Source organism: Halichoerus grypus, chromosome 9, assembly GCF_964656455.1.
Source record: "Halichoerus grypus chromosome 9, mHalGry1.hap1.1, whole genome shotgun sequence".
NCBI lineage: Eukaryota > Metazoa > Chordata > Mammalia > Carnivora > Phocidae > Halichoerus > Halichoerus grypus.
In genome coordinates this window covers 43,198,250-43,225,844 of record NC_135720.1, presented here as the reverse complement: position 1 = coordinate 43,225,844, position 27,595 = coordinate 43,198,250, and the positions used below count along the sequence as shown (strand labels likewise).

Below are 27,595 nucleotides of genomic sequence, written 5' to 3'. Positions count from 1 at the left end.
AATTACTCTTTCTAGAAATGGTTCAAAGAAAACATGGGTAATATTTTAAAAATACACAGCAAAAGTTGGTATGAGTAAATGAGAAAGAATAACTTAAGAAATAAGATGCTGATTTCCAGGTTTCCAGAGGATGATGGCAGCTGCTTATATTCAAATTTCTCCACATATCCTTCAGAGACCTTACAGATTGGAGCAAATAAACCCATAAAACAAAACTAAGAAGTAAGAGTGAGAGAGAATACTGCAAAGTTCAATTTACATGGAAATCAACAAATAGATATTAAAAACTGGCAAAGCTAATTTAGAGCCCACGATGGAATAGAAAGATCAGTGGAGACTAAGTGAAAAGGAGAAGAGACCAACAGGCTCCTCATGATGGTGGAACATAGCTAACATCACTCTTAGAAGGACAGAGTCCCATATGGAATAGGGAAATACTGAGAAAAGGTTTGAAACCTTGTGGGTCAAAGCAGTGGCTACTGGGGAACAAAAAGAAGGACCTGAAAGTTCTTGAGAGCAGAGGTGGCCTTCTTGGGAAAGCTCCTCGATTAGATGGCAGTGACCAGCAAGGGTCACTGGAGTCTTGGTGATCAGGGGAAGGGGGAGACAAGCAGTGGATATTAAAGATCCTACTAAATGGGTGCCTGGGTGGCTCAGTTGGTTAAGCGACTGCCTTCAGCTCAGGTTATGATCCTGGAGTCCCGGGATCGAGTCCCATATCGGGCTCCCTGCTCAGTGGGGGGTCTGCTTCTCCCTCTGACTCTCTTCCCTCTCGTGCTTTCTGTCTCTCATTCTCTCTCTCAAATAAATAAATAAAATCTTTAAAAAAAAAAAAGATCCTACTAAACAAATAAGAAATAGAATCAGAAGACACATCAACCAGCCCCTTAACCTTTAGAAAAAACACTGTTAAGTAATATGCACTCGCCTGAGATTACTCTGAACTAAAAACTAGTACATCCTCCAAACTTCTCACCATCATCACAATTCTTCTCATCACATCACAATAGAATAACTATTATTGATTTAGAAAAAGATAAGACATTTTAAAAGTAATGGAAATAACACGCAACATCCATATAAAACTACTATAAGAATCAAAATACCTCAGGTGATAAAACTCCTTATCCAATATCCTGCCATAAAACCCACAAAGCAGAAAAAATCTGTATATAATCTGTTCACTTTAATATCCTTAAACAAACATTTGCATATGTGAAAAAACACTCCAAGTCAGAAATTCAAAAACCCAAAACAGAAAAGTACAAAAAAGATACATATCCAGAGATGACTCAGGGAAGAAAAGGAAGAGAGAGAGAGAAGACAAAATAATTTCAGAAATGAACATTCAACTGAGATGCCCAAAGAGACAAGACTGGAAATATAATAGAGAGTGCTATGAAGAGGAATAAAAATGCCAAGAGAATAAAAACAAAATACAAAAGAGCTAAAAAGTCTGAGATACAAATTGGTAGCTACAGAATCTAGGCAAAGAAGACCTAAACTATATGTAATTAGAACTTCTGAAAAATAAAAACAAAGGACAGAGCTTATATATATAAAACTGTAATTCAAGAAAAATTTTCAGAAAGAATTCTGTATTTCAAAGGGCTCGCTAACATCTAGACAAACTGACCAAGAATAATCAACTGAGGCATAGCCTAATAAAAATATTGCATTTAAAACAAAAGAAAAAAAATCCTTCTGGGCCTCAGGCAAGAAAATCAAATCACCTACAAAGCAAAGGATATCATAATGGTATCGTATTTGTCAACAGCAACACACATAGCAAGACTACAGGAAAGAAAGTGTAAGGCTAGGTCTTCATATCCAGCCAAGCTGTTTTCAAGTATTGAAGCTATGAAAAATAGTTTGAAACCACACAAACTCAGTATGGTATTCAGGAGCCCTTTCCAGGGAATCTCCTAAGAGGATGAGCTTCATTTAAGTAAGAGATGTCAGAGATGCTCTGGATTGATGGTGAACACTGAAGACATTTAATTTTAGATCAAAGACTGAAACATAGGAAGGGGTACATTTAGAAGAGTATGTGTTATCTGTCCTGTCAAAGTATAAATAATACAATCTTTTTTTTAGTAGTAAAGAGAAGGGAAGAGGGGGAAAGTAGAATAAGCTCGTTGATTACCATATGGATAACAGAGTCAAAGGTATTATTTTAAGCTCCCAACTGAGGATAAAGGGGCTGCTGGCATTATAAAAGGTATTTTTTTAAAGGTAAGTCCTAGAACAGGTGTTGGCAAACTTTAGGTGGCAGGTCAAATCCAGTTCACCTGTTTTTGTAAATCAAGTTTCAATGGGACACAGCCAAATCCATCCAGTTACATATTGCCTATGACTTCTTTTGCTCTGTCTACATCGTAGATACTAACGTAGTCATACTGTCCAAATCAACAGAGGTGAGTGGTGTGTAAGAGATGGTATGGTCCACAAAGCCTTAAATATTCACCATCTGGGCCTTTATAGAAAAAGTTTGCCAACTCCTAATGTATAACAAAAATACATATCTTCCTAAATGCCAAACACATAGAAAAAGAAATGTAGTTAAGTTTTTAAAAAATGAAATCGTTAACACCAATCATATTGATAATACCAATAAATGTAAATGTGCTTAATTTATACATTAAAAGAAAAAGATTTTCAGGTCATTCATAAAGCAAAATAAAGTAAGACCAACTGTATGCTCTATATAAGAGAACAAACTGAGGCAGCTTTTTCTGTCCACAGGTCCTGTCCCCATGATATAATAAAAGCACCTCAAAAATAAAAATTTTAAAAATTTTAAAAATTTAAAAAATAACAAACTGAAATCTAAAGGTTAAGCATGAAAGAACAAGCAAAGATATATTAGGCAAATGCAAATAATATGAAATCAGGAGTTATGATCTTGATACCAGGCAAGGCAACATTCCGACCAAAAAGCATGAAGACAGAGAAGTACAAATGCCAAAGCCACAGCAACTACCTCCAGAAAGCAGAAGCTATGAGAGATGCAAAGAGAACCCGGCAGACACAGAATAAGGGACTAACACACCTTCTCAGTCTGAGACATGTCAAACATACAAAAGGTAAGTAAAGATATAGGGGACCTAAACAACGTCATTTATAAGGTATAGTTCACGTGTGTGTATATTACATTCTGATTACAGAGAACAGAATTTCTCAAGCATACATGGGCCAGTCATGAAATTGTCTTTATATTAGACCACACACACACAAAAACCAAACCAAACCAAACCAAAACCAAAACAAACAAACAAAAAACCTTATGAAGTACCTTAAAGTACCTATAATGCAAACAAGATTTTCTGGCCACAATGCCATAAAACTAGAAACTAATAATATCAAAACACAAGTAAATTTTAAAAAGTTTTTTCTACCTGAACACTAAAAAACTCTTTAAAGCAAACTCTTGGGAGAAAGGGATATACAAATCCAAACTGCAGAATTTCTAAAACATATGAAAAGATGATAATGAGAATGCTACATATAATTATTGAAGCAGTACCAAAGAGTGTGTATGTGTGTATATATATATATATATACACATATATAAATATATATATATATTATCTTTTGCATAAGAGAAGAGATGCAAACACATGCTCACGCAACCCCTCCCACCGTGTGTTTTTGCTTATTTTTGCAAAAAAAGGAAACATAGGAAGGATAAATCAGAAACCAATGAAAAAGATATCCATAAAGAACAGGAAAAAATAGAATGGAAGAGGTAGGGATATCACTGGTATAGCTTTCTATATTGTTTTGACTTTTGAAATACGTTTTACAAATTCAGAAAATAAAATTTTAAAAACACTGAAAAAAGCAAACTCTAAAAGTGAACACAAGCATAAATTTAAAACCCTGATTCCTAACTGTCTACCAAGTCAGTAATATGACCACACAAAGAAAATAATTAATTCATGGGGCACCTGGGTGGCTCAGTGGTTAAGCGTCTGCCTCCGGCTCAGGTCATGATCCCAGGGTCCTGGGATCGAGCCCCACATCGGGCTCCCTGCTCCGCGGAAAGCCTGCTTCTCCTTCTCCCACTCCCCCTGCTTGTGTTCCCTCTCTCGCGGTATCTCTCTCTATCAAATAAATAAATAAAATCTTAAAAAAAAAAAGAAAATAATTAATTCAAATAACCTTTGAATATGCACTCTGACCAAATATGACCTTGGTGGAGTATATTCTAAGCACAAGAAAAACTGCAAAGAAGGCTTGAGTATTAGTTTTTTTTGTGGTGGTTGTTATTGGCAACAGTGTTGGTATAATAATTCTGAAACTATTTTGCAGACTCAATTGAATTCAGAAACACAAGGAGTTCTGTGAACTTTCATATACATATGAAATAAAATAATTTCGGAGAGTCGTAAGTCCTAACTTACCCTAACCTAATAGGACTGGTTAGAAAACAAAGTTTTTTAAAAAGTACATAAATACTTGCACAACAATTTAAATGTACTTAATATGGCTGAACTGTATGCTTAAAAATGGTTAAGATTTTAAGTTTCATGTTTGTGAATTTTACCATATGGTAGGCATAGAGCCAGGACACTGACATCTATCAACCCTAAGTTGAGACTATCCCTGAAAGAAGGGTATTGTTATTTTCCTTCCACAGATGACTAAATTGCAGCCCAGAGGTGGCAATTATGTTGCATAAGACCAGAAAGTAGTAACAGAGACTAGAATTGACTGTGGGTTTCTCTGACCCCAAAGCTTATGCTCTTTCCACCATGGTAACCACTCGATTTTTTGAAAAGAATATTAACAATTTAGTTTTGCCTTATTTTTTAATTTAATTTTTTAAAAGATTTTATTTATTTATTTATTTGAGGGGGCGGGCGCCAGCAGGGGAGGAGCAGAGGAGGAGGGAGAGGAAGAGGGAAAGAATCTCAAGCCCACTGAGCACTGAGTGCTTGGGCTAAATCTCACAACCCTGAGATCATGACCTAAGCAGAAACCAAGAGTCGGACGCTTAACGGAATGAGCCACCCAGGCGCCCCATACTTTCCTTTTATTTAAATGAAGGGACATTCACTGCTTTTGTTATTGTTGGATATTTGTTGTTACTGAGTAGTGATAGTAGCAGTTTTAAGGAGTTTTACCAAGAATGCACAAGGAGGGAAATAATTCCAGAGGAAAGATGTTTGGTCTCTTGGACAGTAACAGCTGCTCTTCCTGAGTGTTGTTTCAGGTCACATCCTCTGCCTGCAAAATATGGAGCCTAACAACTCAAGGTGGAAGAGATTCAAATCCAAGTTATATGTGTAATCTTTTTTAAATACAATTTTAAATTCTTGAACAGTGTCAAAAATGTGAAATCTGGTTGAAATACATGTTCAGGCCAGCATGCATTAGAGACATCATGTTCAAAAGCAAAAGCAGTACTGCTAAATGCTCATCCACATGTGGTGGCCCTGTTACCCCTGGGAATTGGCTGTTCGGTACGTCCAGAGACCACAGGAACCTAAGCTCTGTTAGTACAAGGTAATTAAAAAATATCTTCACTAAATTGCTCAAGAAACCCTTTCAAGATGGAGAAATTTAAAAAACAAACCATTACATAATAATACAGTTATGCAACATTTACAAACTGTGTCTTAAAATGCATGATAAAAATTGAATGGTATAAATATCTTTATGAATCCAGAAATAGTTATGTAGGGTGTGGAACAAATCAGAATGCCACCAACATCCACACCTGGATGAATAAGAACTAGTGTAATGATAATAACTAGAAGAGAACAAAGATCCTATAATTCCTGGAATGTGGTAAATTATAGTAATCTTTAAGTAAAATAGATATGCCAAAAAGCTTCAAAAAATAAAAATTCTTGCATAAATGTAAAGAAGCTGAAAGGCTAAAATATCAAGTCTGATCCATGCCACAGTTCAAAGAGGTATTAAGGTCTGGATAGTAGCCAAGACAAAAGACAAACATTTGAAGAATTTTATCTTGAAAAGATAATCATACAAATGTTCACCATAATAATAACCATAATATCAATATCTACTGTGGTACAATGGTCAAAAAAGTAAGTCCTTAAGAAAAGTTCATAAGATCAAAGCATTCAAAGTGCTTCTCATGCAAAACTCCTTTCAGTACATATTATATATTTGACAAATGGATTAAAGGAGAAATAATTTAAAACTGTAAATATGAGTAGCACACGTCTTTCTGGCTGTAAACTGTCTCCTTTCCCAACAGACAAAGAAATCCAATCTGAAAATTATTCATTAAAATTATTTCCTTTAGAAGATGTCAGTACAAGTTAAAAAAAAGGGTTTTACTAATGATAAATGTATCATCTCTCCTTGGTACTGTTGTTTCTTTCCATTCCCTTCATCCATCCTTATGTGGTAGCTTACCATCCAAGCCCACCAGCAGCAGTCAAAGCTTGGGCCATGAACTTGTACCTGTCCATACACTGTTACCAATCAGGGAAGAGATAAGTACAAAAAAAGTAAGTGTTTAGAAATTTCAATAGCAATTTCACAGAGTGATTTCATGTCTGTTGAATCTAAAAATAAAATATATGGAAAAAATAAAAATTAAAAACATGGGTTTACATATTTTTTAAATTAAGGATTACTGTGGTATAATTTACATATAGTAAAATCCAACTTTTTTTTTTTTTTTTTTAAAGATTTTATTTATTTATTTGACAGAGAGAGACATAGCGAGAGCAGGAACACAAGCAGGGGGAGTGGCAGAGGGAGAAGCAGGCTTCCCGCAGAGCAGGGAGCCCGATGTGGGGCTCGATCCCAGGACCCTGGGATCACGACCTGAGCCGAAGGCAGACGCTTAACGACTGAGCCACCCAGGCACCCAAATCCAACTTTTTTAGGTGCCCCTCTGCAGTCAATCTCTTCTCCTAATGGCCAATCCTTGGCAACCATTGATTTGATTTCTCTTCTTACAATTTTGCCTTTTCTAGAATATGATATAAATGGAATCATAAACTAAGTAGTCATTGTGCCTGGCATCTTTCACTTCACATAGCGCTTTTAAGATTCAATCATGTTGTTGCATGTATCAATAGTTTGTTCTTTTATCTTTCTAGTAGTATTCTATTGTATGAATTTATCAAAATGTTTATCCATTTACCAGTTGATGGATTTCTGGGCTATTTTCAATCTTGGGTGATTATGACTAAAGGTGCTATAAGCATTTATGTGCAAGTCATTTTTTGTAAATAAATATCCAAGTGTTCTAGCACCATTTTTAAAAAATGACTATCCTTTTTTTATTGAATTATCTTGGCATTTTTCTTGAAAATCAACTAACTTTATACCTGTGAGTCTATTTCTGGACCTGTATTCTCTTCCATTGATCTATGTCTATCTTTACACCAATGCTATGCTACCTTGATTATTGCAGATTTATAGTAAATCTTGAAATAAGTAAGTTCTACAGATTTGTTCTTTTTCAAAGTTGTTTTGGCTATTCTAGTTCCTGTGCTTTTCCATATAAAATTTAAAATCAGCTTGTCGATTTCTGCAAAAAGCTTGCTGGAATTTTAATTGAAATTGTAGATTCTATAGGTCGCTTAGAGGAAAACAGATATTTTAACAACACTGTCTTCTGATGAATGAAACTTGGTATATATCTCCATTTACTTAGGTTTTCTTTAATTTCTTTCACCAATGTTCTGCAGTTTTCATTGTAAAAATCTAGAATGTATTTTACTAGATTTATCCCTAAACATTTCATATTTGTGGATACTATTGTTAAGTGGTATGTTTTAACTTCAGTTTCTAACTGTTCATTGGTAGCACATAGAAATACAATTAATTTTTATACATCAATCTGTGACTTTTTAAAACTCATTTATTAGTTCTAATACCTTTTTCATTGATTCTTTTTTTTTTTTAAGACTTTATTTATTTGACAGAGAGAGACAAAGCGAGAGAGGGAACACAGTAGGGAGAATGGGAGAAGACCCTGGGATCATGACCTGAGCCGAAGGCAGACGCCCAACGACTGAGCCACCCAGGTGACCCTTTTTCTCATTGATTCTTTTGAGATCTTCTATGGAGACAATCATGTCATATAGACCGTTTTAACTTCTTCCTTTCCAAACTGAATGTCTTTTATTTCTTTTTCTTGCATTACTAAACTGACTAGGACTTCCACTACAAAAACTGGCCAGAAGTAGTAAGACTGGACATCCTTGACTTGCTCCCAATCTTAAATGGAAAACATTTCACTTCATCATAAAGTATGAAATGTTTCTTTTAAGTTTTCCATAGATGATATTTAAACAGGCAGATGGACTTCTCTTCCTATTTGCTGATAATGTTTATCATTATTGGGTATTTAATTTTGTCCGATACTTTTTCTGCATCTATAGGGATGTTTTCTTTTTTAGTCTGTTAATATTGTGAATTCACATTGATTGATTTTCAAATATTACATCAACTTTGCATTCCTGGATGATCCTCACTTGGTTATAATGTATAATCTTTTTAATATACTGCTGGATTTAATTTACTAAAGTATTATTAAGAACTCTCATGTCATGGGGCACCTGGCTGGCTTAGTCGATAGAGCATGTACTCTTGATCTCAGCAGTGAGTTCAAGCCCCACTTTGGGTGTGGAGCCTACTTTAAAAAAAAAAAAAGAAACAGAAAAGAGTTTTCATGTCTTATGTTCATGGGGGATATCATTCTGTAGTTTTATTTTCTTGTAATGTCTTGGTCAGGTTTTGGTATTTCCATGGAATATTTCTTCCCCATCCTTTTAACTTACCTATGCGTTTGAATTTAAAGTCAGTTTCTTGAAGGCAGCATTTAGTTGGGTCTTGCTTTTCTATCCAATCTGACAGTCACTGCCTTTTAATTGTTTACGTGATTATTAATATAATCATTGATATGGTTGAATTTGTATCTACCATCTTGCTAATTGCATTCTATTTGTCCCATCTATTCTTTGTTCCCTTTTTCTTCTCTTCCTGCATTCTTTTGTTATTTTTTTATGATTCCATTTTACCTCTACCACTGGTTTATTAGTTACACCTCTTTCATTTTCTAGTGGTTGTTCTAGAGTTTACATCTTTAACTTCTTACAGTCTACCTTCAAATGATATTATACCACTTCGTGTATAGCGTAAGGCCATTAGTGTCTGTAAGGCCCTGACAGTTGATCTGGGTATTGGCACTGTTGTTATCTTTACCCTCAATGCACCAGACATTTTGAATTCTTTCATTGTTGAGCTGTGTTACTTTGTGCATCTAGATGGGGGTTGTAGCGCAGTGCTGGAAGATCATTCTCAGTGTTCCTACTCTACCTTCAGCTTTCAGCAGTCACCACACAACTCACCACACTGGGGTCTCTTTCCATATTACTGCACCTTCCCCACTGACAGACTGCTTGTTACTAGGTGTTAGGCTTATTTGGGGGCCAGGTTGGTTTTTGGTCTCCTGGTCTGAGACAGGGTCTATGAGCCTGCTTTTGGATGGGATGGGCTAGAAAGCTGTAAGCTCTTCTGTCCCTCCCACCTGGTGGCAGCAGAACCCTGCCATGTATCTGTAGTGGTCCTTGGGCAGGAGTTGCTGTTCTGTCCCCTTCCCGATGGTACAGACCACTGTTTTGCCTTGGTTCGGGATCCTGGCCCTGAAGAGTGTTTCCAGTCCTTCCCTCAGGAGAAGAAGGCTTTTGCTCCTACCCTTCTCCCAGAAGGGCCATTTTGTCTAGCTCCTGCGGGAGGGAAGGAAGATGCCCTAATCTAACCTCTTCCTGAAGTAGAAAGGTTTTGGGTTTTTTTGCCTCTACTCTTCCGCCAAAAGCCCATGGGTTGGAGACCTAGCACAGCGCCTGGTATCTAGCAGGCTCTTCATGAATATACACTGAGTCATTGTATATTGAATGAAACGAATAGATCTGGTCATTGTTCTACCTAGCTTTTTCTTGCGTTTTTTTCCCTATGGGCTCTCTCCTCTCACCCACCCACACCCCCCTTTTTCTTTCCAAGTGTATATAATTAGATCTCACAGACTCTATATACACCAGCATCCCTTTTCGTGCCCACTACTGTTTGAAGACTCTGCTGGCAGCCCACCTGCCTGATCAACTGGCCTCACACCTGTAATAGTAGCATTAGGGCTGAGATAGTTCTAGCTCTGTCCTTTGGATGATCCGGCAGACCACTTGGTGGTCAGCCTTTGTAGCCAGGTAAGTTTCTCGTAACCATCTCAGGGCCTGGGTGAATGGATTTCTATCTGACTTCCCCATTTTTCCTCCTCAGTGGTTATATGTTGCAAGTGACTCACATACCTCAACCCCTACACCTCCTTGAGTCACAATAGGCACTTCATTTTACTAATGTATTTTATTATTTAGTTTTCCACATGCCGTGATCAACCTTCTATTAGGATAGATAAGGAGAATGCCACTGAAAGCAGAAATCATGTTATTTCTTTCTGAATCTTTAAAAATTCCTAACATAGTAAGTAGATATAAATTACTGAATGAGAGAGTATGTTGGATCCTGCATTGAAAGAAAGCTCTTCATAAGTCCCCTCCCTGAATTAAGTCAACTTACATTTATACTTTAGTTTTTCCTTTCTTTGTCCCAACAACTCATTTTTACTTCCTCATACACCTCCATGGGGATGCTAATGTGTGTCTTGATGAATGTAACTGATAATCCCTGATAAGACCAAACATACCTTGCAGTTCAGTAAGGTTCACCTTTTTCCACAATCACATTGTTAACTAATCTCATTATTCCCGTAGATTTTAAAGAAAAGAAACTCTTACCCAGCCTTAGCAACACTTATGGTTTGTTGCTCCATTGCCTCGTGGATACTGGTTCTATCATGCTCTTTGAGGCTGTTAAACTCATCGATACAGCAAAGGCCCGCATCTGCAAGTACTAATGCGCCAGCCTCCAAATTCCATTCTCCTGAGTCTTTCACAGCAGTTACTGTCAGACCTAAGGAAACAAGCAAGCTATGTCAGCTTTTATTTTCAAAAGCATATTTTATACCTATAAGGGGAAAGTACCTACATTTTAAATGGAAAAGAGTCAATGCTTTTATTTCTAATCTGTCAAGAAGGAATGGCATCAGACAGAGAACTGGTGGTTCCCAAGGGGAGGAGGAATGGGAGGATAGGCAAAATAAGGGAAGGGAATTAAGAAGTACAAACTTACAAATGAATCACAGGGATGTAAAGTACAGTATAGAGAATATAGTCAATAATATCGTAATAACTTTGTATGGTGACGGATGGTAACTAGACTGATCATGGTGAGCATTTCATAATGTATATAAATGTTGAATCACTATGTTGTATACCTGAAATGAATATAATATTGTATGTCAACTACACTTCAATAAAAAAAATGGATGGCATCAGGACAACTATTTCTGGTGTCCAGGCACTGGAAGGCCTCAGAAGATCCTATGTTCTGAAAATATAAGATGTGTTATTGAGTATTTTATAGCAACCGGAAGTCTCCAAATTTTCTCTTTCTTTGGTAGGGACCCTCACTGAACAGAAGGAGCAAACAGATCTCCAGAGATCTTCTGACAAGAGGTTCTGTATTATATGCTGTTTATAGAGAGGGGTCCAAAGACAGAAAACAGTAGATATTAGAGTCCAATGATGAAAATGAAAAGTTTGCTCCTAGTCACAGCGTGAGAAAGAAGACTCCTTTAATATGTCTTTTCTGGTTTTGATTCATCCTTTATACCAGAGTGGTCAAAAGCAAAGGCTTTGGGGGCACCTGGCTGGCTCCATCAGTTAAGCATCTGACTCTTGGTGTCAGCCCAAGTCATAATCTTGGGGTCATGAGATTGAGCCCCGCAGTGGGCTCAGCACTCAGCGGAGAGTCTATTTGAGATTCTTTCCCTCTCCCTTCCCCTCTGGCCCTCTCCCGACTTGTGCACGTGCGTGCTCTCTAAAATAAACAAACAAAAAAATAAATAAAAAGGCAAAGGCTTTGGAGTCACACAGACTTGGATCCTGAATCCTGGATCTGTCATTCTGGTTGTCATATATAGGCAAGTTTCCTAATATGTTCTGGCCTCTATTCATTTATAAAAGGGGATAACAATGGAATGTATCTTATAGAGTCTTGGATGTTCAAATAGAATATAATAAAGCTCTTTAAAAGGTATATGACACATAATGAGTACTTATAATAACTACTGTTGATCAAAATTGATAAGCTAGGCTGACCAAGAAAAAAAGAGGAGAAACAAATTACAAATATCAGGAATGAAAGGGGGATATCACTATAAACCCTACAGATACTTAATAATAGTAAGTAAATACAATGAACAACTCTATGTCCTAAGTTTGATAACTTAGATGAAATGGTCAAATTCTTTGAAATATATAAACTGTGAAGTTTATCTAAAAAGGAATCAATAGCTCGCATACTCCTATATCTATTTAAATCTACAGACTAAGATGACTTCATGGTGAATTCTACCAAACATTTATGAAAGAGATAATACCAATTTTACACCAGATTTTCAAAAATACAGAAAAACAAGGAACACTTCCCAACTCATTTAGTATAGCCAGCATTATTAAGATACCAAAGCCAGATAAAAGATATATCAAAGGAAAACTAAAGACCAGTATCTCTCATAAACATAGACGCAAAAATCCTCAAAAAATGCAAGCAACTCAAACAATACATAAAATAATAGATTATAACCAAGTAGGGTTTATCTTGGGAATGCAAGGCTAATTCAACATTCAAAAACTAACCAATATAATTCACCATATCAATAAACTAAGGAGGAAAAAGCAAATGACCATCTCAATATATTCAGAAAAACACCTGACAAAACTCAACAATTATTCATGATAAAAAAGTCTCTCAGAAAGCCAGGAAGAGAGGGAACTTCGTCATTCTTAGTATTTACAAAAATCATGACATATTTAATCATAAAAGACTGAATGCTTACCCCCACCCTCATCCCCAAGATCAGGACAAGGCAAGAAGATTAGCTCTCATCATTCCTATTCAAAATCTTGGTGGAGGTTCTAGCCAGTAAAATAAAGGAAAAGAAATTAACAACCATCAGATCAAAAAGGAAAAATAAGACTTTATATTTTCAGACCAATATGACTGTGTATAAAATTCCAAGTAATCTACAAAAAAGCTACTAGAACTAAGTGAGTATAGCAAGGTTGCAGGATGCAAGTCAATATATAAAAATCAGTCATATCTCTATACATTAGAAAAAAATTAAAAATGGCAATTAAAACATAATACAAATTGGGGCACCTGGGTGGCTCCGTCGGTTAAGTGCCTTCCGCTCAGGTCGTGATCCCAGAGTCCCCAGTCGAGCCCCGCTCTTGGGCTCCCTCCTCATCAGGAAGTCTGCTTCTCCCTCTGCCCCTCTCCCTGCTCATGCTCTCTCATTCTCGCTCTCTCAAATAAATAAAATCTTTAAAAATAATAAAAATTAAAATAATACAATTTATAATAGCACCTGAAGATATTAAATACCTGGGTATAAATCTTTAAAAATGTGCGAGATCTGGGCTGTGAATTCGAGCCCCACCTGGGTGCAGAGATTACTAAAAAATAAATAAAAAATTTTAAAAAATGTGCAAGGGGCACCTGGGTGGCTCAGTCGGTTAAGCGTCTGCCTTCGGGATCAAGCCCCATGTTGGGCTCCTGGCTCAGCAGGGAGCCTGCTTCTCCCTCTCCCTCTGCCTCTCCCCCTGCTCCTGTGGTCTCTCTCTCTATATATATCTGTCTCAAATGAATAAATAAAATCTTTAAAGAAAAATGTGCAAGATCTGTACTGTAAGAACCACAAAACACTGATGAAAGAAATCAAAGATAACTAATTAAATCAAGAGATAGTCCATGTTCATGAAATGAATTGAAAAACTCAGTATTTTATTTATTTATTTTTTAAAGATTTTATTTTTTTATTTGTCAGAGAGAGTGAGCACAAGCAAGGGGATTGGCAGGCAGAGGGAGAAGCAGGTTCCCTGCTGAGCAAGGAGCCCAATGCAGGACTTGATCCCAGGACCCCGGGATCATGACCTGAGCTGAAGGCAGATGCTTAACTGACTGAGCCACCCAGGCAACCCTGAAAAACTCAGTATTTTAAAGATGCTTCCCCAAATTGTTCTATAATTCTCCCTAAATTGGTCTATAGATTCAGTGAAATTCCAAACACAAATTTTTTTAAAAAGATTTATTTATTTGAGAGAATGAGAGCAAGCCGGTGGGGGAGGGGCACAGATGGAGAGAGAGTCCTAAGCAGACGGTGCACTGGGCACAGGGTCTGACGAGGGCTCAATCTCACCCCCTGAGCGACACCAAGAGTCAGACACAACCAACTGCACCACCTAGGCGCCCCTCCAACAAAATTCTAATGGGGTTTTTCTTTTTATAGAAATTGACAGAGTGATTCCAAAATTTATATGGAGAAGCAAAGGAAATAGAAGAATCAAACCAAAAAACAAAGTAGGAGGTCATGATTTAATTTCCACATTTACTACAAAGCTACAGTAATCAATTCAGTGTCATACTAGAAAAAGAAGAGACAGAGAGAACAATGGAATAGAGTCCAATAATAGGCCCACACATATCTGGTCAAGTGATTTTTTGATAAAAATACAAAAGCAATTCAATGAAGAAAAGATAATCTGTTCTATAAATGGTGCTGGAATAACTGGATAGCCTTATGCAAAAAGGAAAAAAAAATCAATCTTGATCCATACCTCAAATGTGATACAAAAATTAACCCAATGAATGAAAAGATCTAAACGAAAAATGTAAAACTTATAGATGAAAACTCATAGAAGAAAATACAAGAGAAAATCTATGTGAATTCTTCTGTTTTCCAGTCCAGCATTTAAGGAGCTCAGAAGTTACAAGTTGCCACTTGTTTAACAGTAAGTTAAAACCTGAACAAACTGAAAAATGAATAATTCTTCTAAGATGCATTAGAGAAATGAGGTCACAGGGCAAACCAATGCCCCCCCTCCCCCAAATTAGGAAGACAGAAAGACAGAGAATCACAACTTACCAGAGCTGTTATCTCTAGGGGAACCAGTAATGGTATAAGAAAACCTGAACTGTAATTGATGAATTGCTGGAGGCTCAGAGTGGACAACTCTGAGAATTAAAATCTCCATTCATGGGGGACCCTCAGACTTTTGTGAGTTTTAACTCCAAGAGTTATCCCAGGTTCTCACATTAAATATTGGCAATTTTTCTCTGATATTATAAGCAAAGAGATGGAAAGTCTAAGAAAAAAATAAAAAAATTCTAGAGATCAAAAACACTGTAAAAGAAAGGAAGAATGCCTTTGATGAGCTCATTAGTGGATTGGACATGGTTGAGTAAAGAATCTCTGAATGTAAAGATAGTATAAGTTTCAATGGAAACTTTCAAAACTGAAAAGCAAACAGGAGAAAAGGTGAAAAATAACACAACAGAATATCCAAGAACTGTGGAACTATAAAAGGTGTAACATAAATGTCATGGGAAACCAGCATAAAAAGAAAGAGAGAAAGGAACAGAAGCAATATTTGAAGCAATAATGACTAAGAATTAGTCATTAATTGATTAATTAATGTCGATACCAAACCATGGATCCAGAAAACTCAAGCTAACACTAAGCAGGAAAAATGTTTTGTTTTGTTTTTTTTTTCAAAAAAACTACATGTAGGCATGTCATATTTAAATGTCAGAAAATCAAACATGAAGAAAAAATCTTGAAAGAAATCAAAGGAAAAATACAACTTAGCTGTAGAGGAGCAAACATGAGAATGATATCCAACTTCCCCTCAGAAACCACGCGAGTAACAAGAGTAGAATGAAATATTCAAAGTATCGAGAGAAAAAGCCTGCCAGCCTAGAATTCTGTACCTTTCGTGAAATTATCTTCAAAAGTGAAAAAGAAAACAAAATTTTTTTGAGGTAATTTGTTGCCAGGAGACCTGCCTTGCAAGAAATGTTAAAGGAAGTTCTTCAGAGAGAAGGAAAATTATATAGGTCAGAAACTCAGATCTACACAAAGAGACCTGGCTGGTTCAGTCGGAAAAGCATAGAACTCTTGGTCTTGGGGTTGTGAATTCGAGCCCCACATGCGGTGTAGAGATTACTTATATAAATAAAGTTAAAAAAAAGAAAAAGAAACTCAGATCTACATAAAGTATGGAGGAATGAAGAAGGACTAGCTAAAATAAAAACTTGTTTTTCTTATTAATTCATCTAACATACAATAGTTTGTTAAAAATAATAGCAATAATGTATTCAAATATGTATGCTTATATGTGTTTATGTTCAAGTGAATGAATGAGAGCAATAATAAAAAGGACGAGAGGGAGGAATAAGAAATATCTTGCTAGTTATAAGGTACTGTGCTACCCATGAAGTGTTTTTAGTATTATTTGAAAGTGGACTTGGAAAAATTGTAAATGTATATTGCAAACTCTAGAGCAACCAATTACAAAAGTTAAAAAGAAGCATAATTGATATACTATGAAGGGAGAAAAACTGGAATCATATAAAATGTTCAATTAAAACCATAATAGGTAGAAAAGGTGGAAGATAAAAACAGGAACAAAGAACAAGGGCAACAAATAGAAAATGCTAATAAATATGGCAAGTATAAATCCAGCTCTGTCAATAATCACTTTGAACATCTACAGTCTAAATACACCAATTAAAAGATTATCAGAGTTGATAAAAAAAGACCCAACTATACATCTGTGAGAAACCCACTTTATTTTTACTTTTTTGAAACCCACTTTAAATATAAAGACATATAGATTAAAAGTAAAGATAGAGAAAGATATACCATGCTAACACTAACCCAAATAAATATGAGAGTAGCTGTATTAATTTCAGACAGAACAGATGTCAGGGCAAGAAAATTTATCAGGGAGACAGAGGAGCATTACATAATGATAAGAGGGGGTCAACACTCCAAGATGATGTAACAATCCTTAGTATTTATGGACCTCAGAATATGTGAGGTAAAAACTAGTGGAAGTCAAAGGAGAAGTAGATGAATTTGTATTATAGCTGGAGACTTACCGTACTCTTTTATGGTAAATGGACATATCCAGCAGGCAGAAAATCAGTAAGGCCATAAGTAAACTCAAAAGTACCATCAATCAACTGAATATAACAAGCATCTATAAACGACTTCATCCAACAACAGCAAAATGTATTTTTTCTCCAGATCCCATGGAATATTCACCAAGATAGACCACATGCTGGACGATAAAACACACCTTAGCAAATTTAGAAAATAAATCATAAATCCTCTTTCAGACCACAATGTAATTAAACTAGAAAGCAATAACAGAAAGAGAACTAGAAAATCCCAAATTACGTGGAGATTAAACAACACACTTCTAAGTAACACATCGGACCAGGAAGAAATCTTAAGAGAAATTTAAAAATGTTTTGAACTAAATCAAAATGAAAATATAACTTATCAAAATGTGTGGGATGCACTGAAAGCACTGCTTAGAGAAACTGATATCACTAAGTGCATATATTAGAAGAGAAGAAAGATCTAAAATCAATAATACAAGCTTCCACTTTAGGAAACTAGAAAAAGAAGAGCAAACTAAATCCAAAGCAAGCAGAAGAAAGGGAATAATAAAAATTACAGCAGAAATCAATGAAATTGAAAGCAGGAAATCAATAGAGAAAATCATTGAAACCAAAATCTGTTCTTTGACAAGATCAATAAAATTGATAAGCTAAGAAAAAAAAGAGAAAAGACACAAATTACTAATATCAGAAATGAAGAGGGGACATCACCACTGATCCTATTGACATTAAGCAGATAAAGAAGAATTATTACGAACAACTTTATGCCGACAAATTTGATAACCTAGATGAAATGGACCAATTCCTTGAAAGACATAAGCTGCCAACTCACATCAGAAGAAACAGACAATCTGAATAGGCCCATATCCATTAAAGAAATTGAATCAATAATTAATAACCTTCTAAAATAGAAAGTATCAGGCCCAGATGGCTTCACTGGTGAATTCTACTAAACATTTAAGGGAGAAAGGATACCCATTCTCTACAGTTTTTGCAGAGGACAGAAGTAGAGGTAATACTTCCTAACTCATTCTATGCCAGCATTACCTTAATACCAAAACCCAACAAAGACATTAGAAGAAAACTACAGCCCATATCTCTCATGAACATAGATGCAAAAATCTTCAGTAAAATATTAGCAAACTTGTGCTCCCTTCGGCAGCACGTATACTAAAATATTAGCAAACTAAATCCAACAATGTATAAAAAGAATTATACACCATGACCTAGTGGGATTTATCTGAGGTATGCAAGGCTGGTTCAACAAGCAAAAATCAATTGATATTATCTATCACATCAACAGACTAAAGAAGGAAAAAACCTCACATGATAGACTCAAAAGTCCATTAACAGTAGAACAGATAAAGAAATTGTTGTATATTCATACTGTGCAATAAGACAGCAATAAAAAAATGCAGTGCAACTAAACACAATATAGATGAAATATTAAAACAAAATATTGAGCAAAAGAATACACACTCTACAATTTCATTACTGTAAAGTAAAAATACCAGGCAAAAACAAATTAGTGCGAATAGACCTGACCTACAAGAAATACTAGGGGAGTCTTTCAGGCTGAAATGAAAGAACACTAAGACAGTAACTCAAGTACACATAAAGAAATAAAAAACACCAGTAAAGTTAACTACATAGGTAAATATTAAAGACGGTATCAATGTAATTTTGTTGTAACTCTTTTCTTCTGATTTAAGTAAAAACTACAGAAAGCAAAAATTATAAAACTGTGTTGATCAGCTTATAATGTATATAGATGAAATCTATATGACAATAGCACAAAAGAAAGTGAGGGGAACAGAATTATACTGGAACAAAATTTTTATATACTATTAAAATTAAATTAGTATTAATCTGAATTGGATTGTTTTTACATTAAGATGTTATAATAACCCCCAAGATAATCACTAAGAAAATAACCCCCAAAAATACAGTAAAAGAAGCATAAGGGTATTAAAATGATATACTAAAAATTACATTAAGCACAAAAGAAGGCAGTAATGGAGAATACCGCAACAAAGAAGACATAAGCCGTGTGGAAAACAGTGGAATAAAGCATTCATAAATCCTACCCCATCAGTAAGTATGTCAAATGTAAACAAACACTTTAATAAAAAGCAGTTTGTAGAATGAATATAAAGACATGATGCAACTATATGTTGTCTACAAGAGACACACTTTAGACAGTAACCAAAGGAGGGTTGCAGTGGCTATGCTAATATCAGAGAAATATTTTAATACAATTTTAAAAATATGTTAATGTGAGAATAGCATTCACAAGTGAAGATATAATCACACTGGCTTCTGCACTAGTTAGATAACATCTAGAGCAGAAGTCAGCAAACTATGATCTGTGGGCAAAATCTGGCCCAACCACTTGTTTTTGTGAAAACAGGTTTTTTTGCAACACAATCATGCTCATCATTTACTTATTGTCAATGGCTACTTTCAAACTACAATGTCAGAGGTAAGTAGTTGTGACAAACACTGTATGGCTGTCAAAATCTAAAATATTCATAGATGGCCTTTTATAGAAAAAAGGTTGCTGATTGTTGATCTAGAAAATTAATGTTTACTTTTGGGACATCAAAGTTTAAAATACTAAAAAAGAGAAGGGTAAACAGATAATAAAGGACAAGGAAATAATGTTATTTAAAGAATAGTTTATGGCACAGGGTATGATTAGCCTGAAAGATTTAGAGAAGAGAAAATAATTTTTACATACTTAGAGAACTATCCTTTGGAAGAGAAATTAGACTAATTGGGGGCAGCTTCAAAAGAAATAACAGAGACCATCACGCAGAATTTTATAGGCAACTACTGGAAAACTTGAGGTGCTTAAAATGGAATGGGCTACTTTACAAAGCAGTAACTTTTCATCAAAGTAATTATGTAAGCAAATGTGGAATGTCCATTTGTCAGAGATAGTGTAGAAAGACACCCATGCAATGAATAGGTAGCTGTATAAAAAAGTAATCAGACCGGACATTGGGTGTAGAAATTACTTTTAATAAATTAATAAAATATGAAAAAGGAAATAGAAAATACTTTGAGAGGAAAGAAAATGAGGACACAACTTACCATAACTTACGGGATGCAGCTAAGGCAGTTCTTAGAGAGTAACTTATAGCTATAAATGCCTACATTTAAAAAGAAGAAAAATCTCAAATCAATAATCTACGCTTCCACTTAAGACACTGGAAAAGAAAAAAAAGAAAAGCAAACTAAATCCAAAGCAAGCAGAAAGAAGGAAATAATAAATATTAGAGCAGAAACTGAAATAGACAATACAAAAATGACAGAGAAAATAAAACCAAAAGTTGACAGTCTTTTAGGTACCTGACCAAACCAATAAAAGAGAAGAATCAAATTACTAAAATAGGACTCAAAGATGAGACATTATTACTGACTTTAGAAAAATAAAAAGGATTATTATAAGGGAATACAATGAACAACTGTGTGTTAACTACTTCTATAACCTGGATGAAACTGACAAATTCCTAGAAAGACACTACCAAAACTGATTCAAGAAAAAAAGAAAATCTGAATAGACCTATAATAAGTGAAGAGATTGAATTAGTAATAATAATAAACTACTCATGAAGAAAAACCCACACACAGATAGAGCTTCACTGGTGAATTCTACCAAACATCTAAAAAATCAAGTAACAATTCTTCACAACTCTTTAAAAGTTGAAGAGGAGGGAACACTTCCTAACTCATTCTATGAGGTCAGTATTACCCACATACCAAAAAGCAAAGACATCACAAGAATACTAAAGACCAATATCTCTTATGACTACAAATACAAAAAGCCTCAACAAAATACTAGCAAACCAAATCCAACAATATATAAAAAGAATTATACACCATGACCAAGTGGGATTTATCTGAGAAATATAAGATTGATGTAGATCTGGAAACCAATTTATGTACCATTCTCATATTAATAGAATAAAGGACAAAAAGCACATGATCACCTCGACAGAGGCAGCAAAAACATTTGACAAAATTCAATACTCTTTCATGTAAAAACACTCAACAAACTAGGAACAGAAGGGAAATTCCTCAACCTGATAAAGGGCATCTATAGAAAACTCACAACTAAACATCATTCTTAATGGTATAAGACTCAATGTTTTCCTGCTAAGATCAGAAACAAGATAGGGATGTTCACTCTATTTTTTTTTTTTTTTTTAGATTTATTTATTTATGAGAGAGAGAGCATCCAGGGGCGGGGGCAGGGAGGGGCACAAGGAGAGGAAGAGGAGAAGCATACTCCCTGCTGAGCACAGAGCCCCATGCTGGTTTAATCCTAGGACCCAACCTGGAGACCAGGACCTCAACCTAAACCAAGAGTTGGGAACTCAACCAACTGAACTACCCAGGCAACCCCACTCTCACTATTTCTATTAAACACTGTACTGGAGATTCTGGAAAGGGCAATTAGGCCAAAAATGAAATCACAGGCATCCAGAGGGGGAAACGAAGACGTAAAACTATCTCTATTTGCAGATAACATAATCTTGCATACAGAAAATCCTAAGGAATCCACAAAAAATTTATTACAACTAATAAATGAGTTCAGCAAGTTTAAGAATACAAAATCAATTTTTAAAAATCAGTTGTATGCCTATACACTTTTTTTTAAAGATTTTATTGTTTTTTTTGAGAGAGAGAGAGCACAAGCAAGCATGAGCAGGGTGAGAGGGAGAAGCAGACTGTTGAGCAGGGAGCCTGACATGGGGCTTGATCCCAGGACCCTGAGATCATGACCTGAGCCGAAGGCAGAGACTTAACCGACTGAGCCACCCAGGCTGGAAGACTTAATATTGTTAAGATGACAATATTCCCCAAAGGTTTCTACAGATTCAATGCAATCCCTATCAAAATCTCAACTATCTTCTTTGTAGAAATTGATAAAGTGATACTAAAATTCATATGGAAATTCAATGAATCCCAAATAGCCAACATAATCTTGAAAAAGAACAAAGTTGGAAGATGCACACTTCCTGACTTCAAAACTTACTACAATAATAAAGCTACAATAATCAAGACAATATGGTAATGGCATAAGGATATAGACCAACAGAACAGAATTGATTGTCCAGAAATAAACCCATACATTTATGGTCAATTCATTCTTGGGGGAAAGAATAGTCTTTTCAAATGATACTGATGGGAAATTGGACATCCACTTGCAAAAATATGAATCTGGACCCCTACTTCACATCATATACAAAAATAGTTCAAACTGGATCAAAGACTTAAATATAAGGTGCTGAAAGTATAAAACTCTTAGAGGAAAACCATCCAACAATTCCACTTTGGGTATTTATCTGGAGAAAACAAAAACATTAACTAGGAAAGATACATGCACTTCCATGTTCACTGCAGCATTATTTACAATAGCCAAGACATGAAAACAAGCTAAGTGTTGATGGATGAATAAAGAAATTGTAGTATATATACACAATGGAATATTATTTAGCCATAAAAAAGAAAGAAACTTGCCATTCACAACACATGGATAAACCTCGAGGGCACTATGCTAAGCAAAATAGACAGAGAAAGACAAATACTGCATGATCTCTCTTACACGTGAAATCTAAAAAAGCTCATAGATATAGAGAATCAAGCTCATAGAAACAAGAGATAGATTGGTGGTTACCTATCTATTGGTATGGAGGGAGAAATGGATGAACTGTTTTTTTTTTTTTTTAATTTTAGTTTAAATACACTGAATATAATAAAAAAACTTAAAAAATGAAACTTAAAATCCTCGAAGAAAACAAAAATAAAGTAAATGTATAAAATGCTTCAATTAAATAAAACAGGTGTAAATCTTCATGACCTTTGATTATAATGGCAGTGTTTTCAAGAAGTGACACAAAAAGAACAAGCAAAAAAAGCAAAATAGATAAACTGTACTTCATCTAAATTAAGAGCTTTTGGGCAGCAAAGGCCACCACCCCCCACCCCCCCCAAAAAAGGAAAAAAAAACCTCACAGAATGGGAGAAAATTTTTCTGAACCTCATATATACAAATCTCTGAAGTCTCTGATAAGAGCCTTGTATTTAGAATACATAAAGAACTGGGGCGCCTGAGTGGTTCAGTCATGATGCGTCTGCCTTCGGCTCAGGTCATGATCCCAGGGTCCTTTGATCGAGCCCCGCATCAGGCTCCCTGCTCAGCGGGGAGCCTGCTTCTCCCTCTCCCACTCCCCTTGCTTGTGTTCCCTCTCTCGCTGTGTCTCCCTGTCAAAGAAATAAATAAAATCTTAAAAAAAAAAAAAAGAATATATAAAGAACTTGTGATTGCTTCAGCAGCACATATACTAGGATATATAAAGAACTCTTTCAACTCAATAAGAAAAAGACAAAAACCCAATTGTTTAAATGACCATAGGATCTGAACAGACATTTCTCCACAGAAGATATACAAATGGCCAATAAGCAAACAAAAAATGCTCAACATCTTTAGCCACCAGGGAAATATAAGTCAAAACACAATGAGATACCACTTTACATACCACCCATGGCTATAATCAAAAAGACATAATAACAAGCATTGGTGAGGATGTGGAGAAATTGGAATGCTCACATGTTGCTGGTGGGAATGTAAAATGGTGCAGCTACTTTGGAAAACAGCCTGGTAGTTCCTCAAAAGGAGTTATCATATGACCCAGCAATTCCACTCTTAATTAAGCATATAACCAAAGGAATGGAAACATAAGTCCTGCACAAAAATTTGTACACAAATGTTCATAGCAGCACAGCTGTTATTTAAAAAAAATTGTAATCATACTGGGGTTCTTAGAAGTAGATTCTTTGTGTGCTGGATTCAAGGCTTTTGCAGGCACAGATTTAACCAACCTGAAATCTATCAATTAATTACCTGTTAGCTCATTTGTGAAACATTTCCCCTTCCTATCTTTTCTAGGTTTTGGCCTCTTCCACATGACCCTGCATATGAGGCCTCCAGTCTCACAAAGCCTTCTTGCCTAGCTTCCGTCAAGCGAGGCTCCATCTAATGCTGATTGTCTCTATAGTAACCAACTAGAAATGCTGCTATGCTTAGCAGTGGCTTTGTGCAAGCAGTGCTCTAGCCTAGAGAGGTTTTAAAGATTTGAGTCCTTTCTCTACTTACCACACATTTCTCCTGATACCGGAAAAAGAGAGCATCTGATGAATGAGAGGTAGAAGGTTAAAGAGAAAAGGACTGAATATAAAACATGAAGGAAGATGGATGAGTGGAGACTGAGTTCAAGAGGAAAATGAATTTAGAAGGAGCTTCGTTTATTAGAGGGGTAAGAACACATGGTAAAAAACTAGATACAAGAAATAGAAAATAATTATTAAGCATTTCCATTCATATTCTTCTGGTCAGAAACACTATAATGATATTAACATCAACAAACTGTCAACAACAAACAGTTGTTTATATCTTCAACAAATTTGTAACCTAATGATGGGTAGCAGTGAACACAAAACAGTGAAAATGTTATTAATGAGGTGGAACACAGAATGGGGGGGGGTCATACTTTATGTAACAAATACGGAAACCTCTTAAAAAGTATAGCAAGGTTCTAGGATGTGTAGTTCCATCCTCCCCCAGACATCCCTTCTGCAGCAGCAGGCTTGAGCTCTGTAGTGCCTCAAGGGGGAGACTCCCATCGCTTTGCCTTGGCTAGCCTCCTCTCACTCCCAGTATATACCTGCGCTAACCTCATTCACGGAGCTGCGTTCCTCAAGAGTTCATTAATCAAGACATTACTACTGTGTCTGCCAGCCTATGGGTTCTTCCAGGAAATGATACCAATTGCTTTTTCTTCTCAAAGAGGCCACTTTAAATATCTGACAGAGGAGAGAGATTAGAGAAGCACTAGGTCAGCAATTAAAGGAACAAGTTTCTGAGCACCCGTGTCTTCATTTGTTATGTGGGAATAATACCTTACCCTCCTACCATCCCAGGATGTTTTGAAGCTTAAAAGCAGGTTATTTAAACATTCTTTACAAATGATAAAGCATCACACCATATTATACATATGTACCATACATATATATCGTACCATATATACATACACATAAACTATACACACATGCACACACATACACACAAAGCCTTTATTGTGATACCCAATTTGCCTCCCACAGAACTTTAACAATAACTAAAGTTGCATCTAACACATTCTATTCTGTACCATACTCACTTGATTACATAGTTACCTTTCCAATAAAGTCTATGTATGTTTTGTCTTTGAATATTCCACAGACACTAGGACAATTTCACGTAATAAATGCTCTCTCTCTATGAGTTCTTAAAATCATTATTGTAGGATTTATTCCTTTTAGAAATGTAAACTGCAGCCAATCTTGACATTCTACATTTATTTAGAAAATCTTATTTAAAACTATCCATTAAGGGATGCCTGGGTGGCTCAGTTGGTTAAGCGTCTGCCTTCAGCTCAAGTCATGATCCCAGGGTCCTGGGATCGAGTCCCACATCAGGCTCCTTGCTCAGCAGGGAGCCTGCTTCTCCCTCTGCCTGCCGCTGCCCCTCCTTGTACTCAATCTCCGACAAATAAATAAATAAATAAAATCTTTAAAAAAATGATTAAAACTATCATTAAATTTTGACATCCTATAACTAGTAAATAATTGGGAACCCTTTAAACTAACTAAAGATCATACTACAACAAACCTTACATGAGAATTTTTTTAAAAGAGGAGGACAATAATGCAAATGTCTCTTTAAAAAGAATTAAATGCAGGGCTAATATAATTACCCCAGGTGGAAATCCAGGATTTGAACAAAAGCAAGAGGTTAGCACTTCCATTCCTATAACTTCTGCAGCAGGCAGGAGCTGAGACTTGATTTAAATCTTAGTTATAATATATTTTAATTCAATGTATTTTAATTTAATTCAATTTAATTCTAGTTCATTTTAATTCACTCTTTCATCTTGTTTTGTGTGTGACTTCAAGTTTAAGATTCTTAAAAAGCCCTCTGCAGAGGAGCTTTGGAGCAAGGAAGCAAGCTGCATCTTGTCCCTTCAGATTTTAAGTTGTATGCCCAACACCAGTAGGTACTTTCTCTGAATAGCTATGGCACACCACTCCACACCCCGCCACAACCTACTGGCATGGCTACATGGTCACCTCATTTCACACCACAGAAAGCACTTGATAACAGACCAATAACTGGATTAAATAAACTTAGATTGCCAAATAAGCCTAACTGTGAGGGAAAATAATTGTAGCTGTATTCTTTTGCTAGGGCCACCATAACAAAATACCAGCCCGGATAGCTTACACAATATAAATGTATTTTCTCACAGTTTTGGAGGCTAGAAGTACAAGATTAAGGTGTCAGCAGGGTTGGTTTCTTTTACAGCCTCTCTTTGGCTTGCAAATAGCTGCCTTCTTGCTGTGTCCTCAGATGGTCTTTTCTCTGTGTATGCTACCCTTGGTGTCTCTCTTTATGTCCAAATTCCCTCCTGTCTAGGGACACCAGTTAGAATGGATTAGGGTCCACTTTCAGGAACTCATTTTAACTTAACCATCTTTTTAAAGGCCTTATCACCAAATACAGTCACATTTTGAGGTACTGGAGAGTTAGGGCTTCAACATATGAATGGGGTGGGGGGACACAATTCAGCCTACAACAATAGCTAACTAGGTTCATTTCTCTCTGTCTGAGAGGCACTAGTTTAGGCTTTGTTCATCTTAGAACCCAAAGGATCTCTTTCAGCCATCCTTCTCCCACATAATCTGTACAGAGAGAAGCAATTTTGGAGATTATGTTCTATGTAGCCCTCCAAGCATCACATGGGTCCCCTTGGGTACTTAATAAATGAAGACACTCATGGTGCCCCATCTGTTACAATATGGTTAGCTGTTTGAGAGTCACCAAAAAGTTGTCCAGCAAGAGATCTTATAAATTGTCTCTGAAACCAGAGTGGTGCTTTTACAACGTTTTCCCCTCTATGAGACACCAGCTCACTTTGAAATATGCCACCGCACATCTGGGAATCCCTTTGACCTTTCTTGCAAAGTATTGTCAATGGTGAAGAAAGAAACTATGGGAGAAAGTGCTCAAAGGCTCTTTAATGTTTCTGAGGATAAAAGAGTTAGGACAGACAACATGAGAGGCCCAGAGCCAATATTTGTGGCTTCCAGCGGACTATTAAGGAAGGTCATTTCTCCCTTAAATATGGTTGTATATGACATGTTAAACAAAAGATTTTAAAGAAAATAAGCCAAACCAGTGGTATCCAGGTTGATCTTTTCAGTTCTTCATGCATCAAGTTTTATGGAAGATGTACCTTATTATGACATACCTATGGTCAGACTGCAAAATACACTTTATTTTACCAAGCTTATAATGTCATTTTTATAAAGCAAGTAAATTAGAATCTCCTCTTAAGAGTGCCTGCAATAATCAGAAAACTGTATACACCATTCTCAAGGGAGTCATGTTTTAATCTTCAAA

The 27,595-nt window shown here is 35.9% G+C and overlaps 1 protein-coding gene across 2 annotated transcripts in view; it reads right to left on the bottom strand.

Annotated features, from left to right (window-relative positions):
• MCM9 (minichromosome maintenance 9 homologous recombination repair factor) overlaps positions 1-27,595 on the bottom strand; it is a 90,694-nt gene that overhangs the window by 26,613 nt on the left and 36,486 nt on the right. For both annotated transcript variants that reach the window (XR_013441135.1, XM_036121250.2), the window contains exon 8: positions 10,788-10,962. Coding sequence is in view for 1 of the 2 variants with exons in the window: in XM_036121250.2 (XP_035977143.2) it covers positions 10,788-10,962 (175 nt within the window). In the remaining variant the exon portion in view is untranslated. The remainder of the gene's footprint in view (positions 1-10,787; positions 10,963-27,595) is intronic.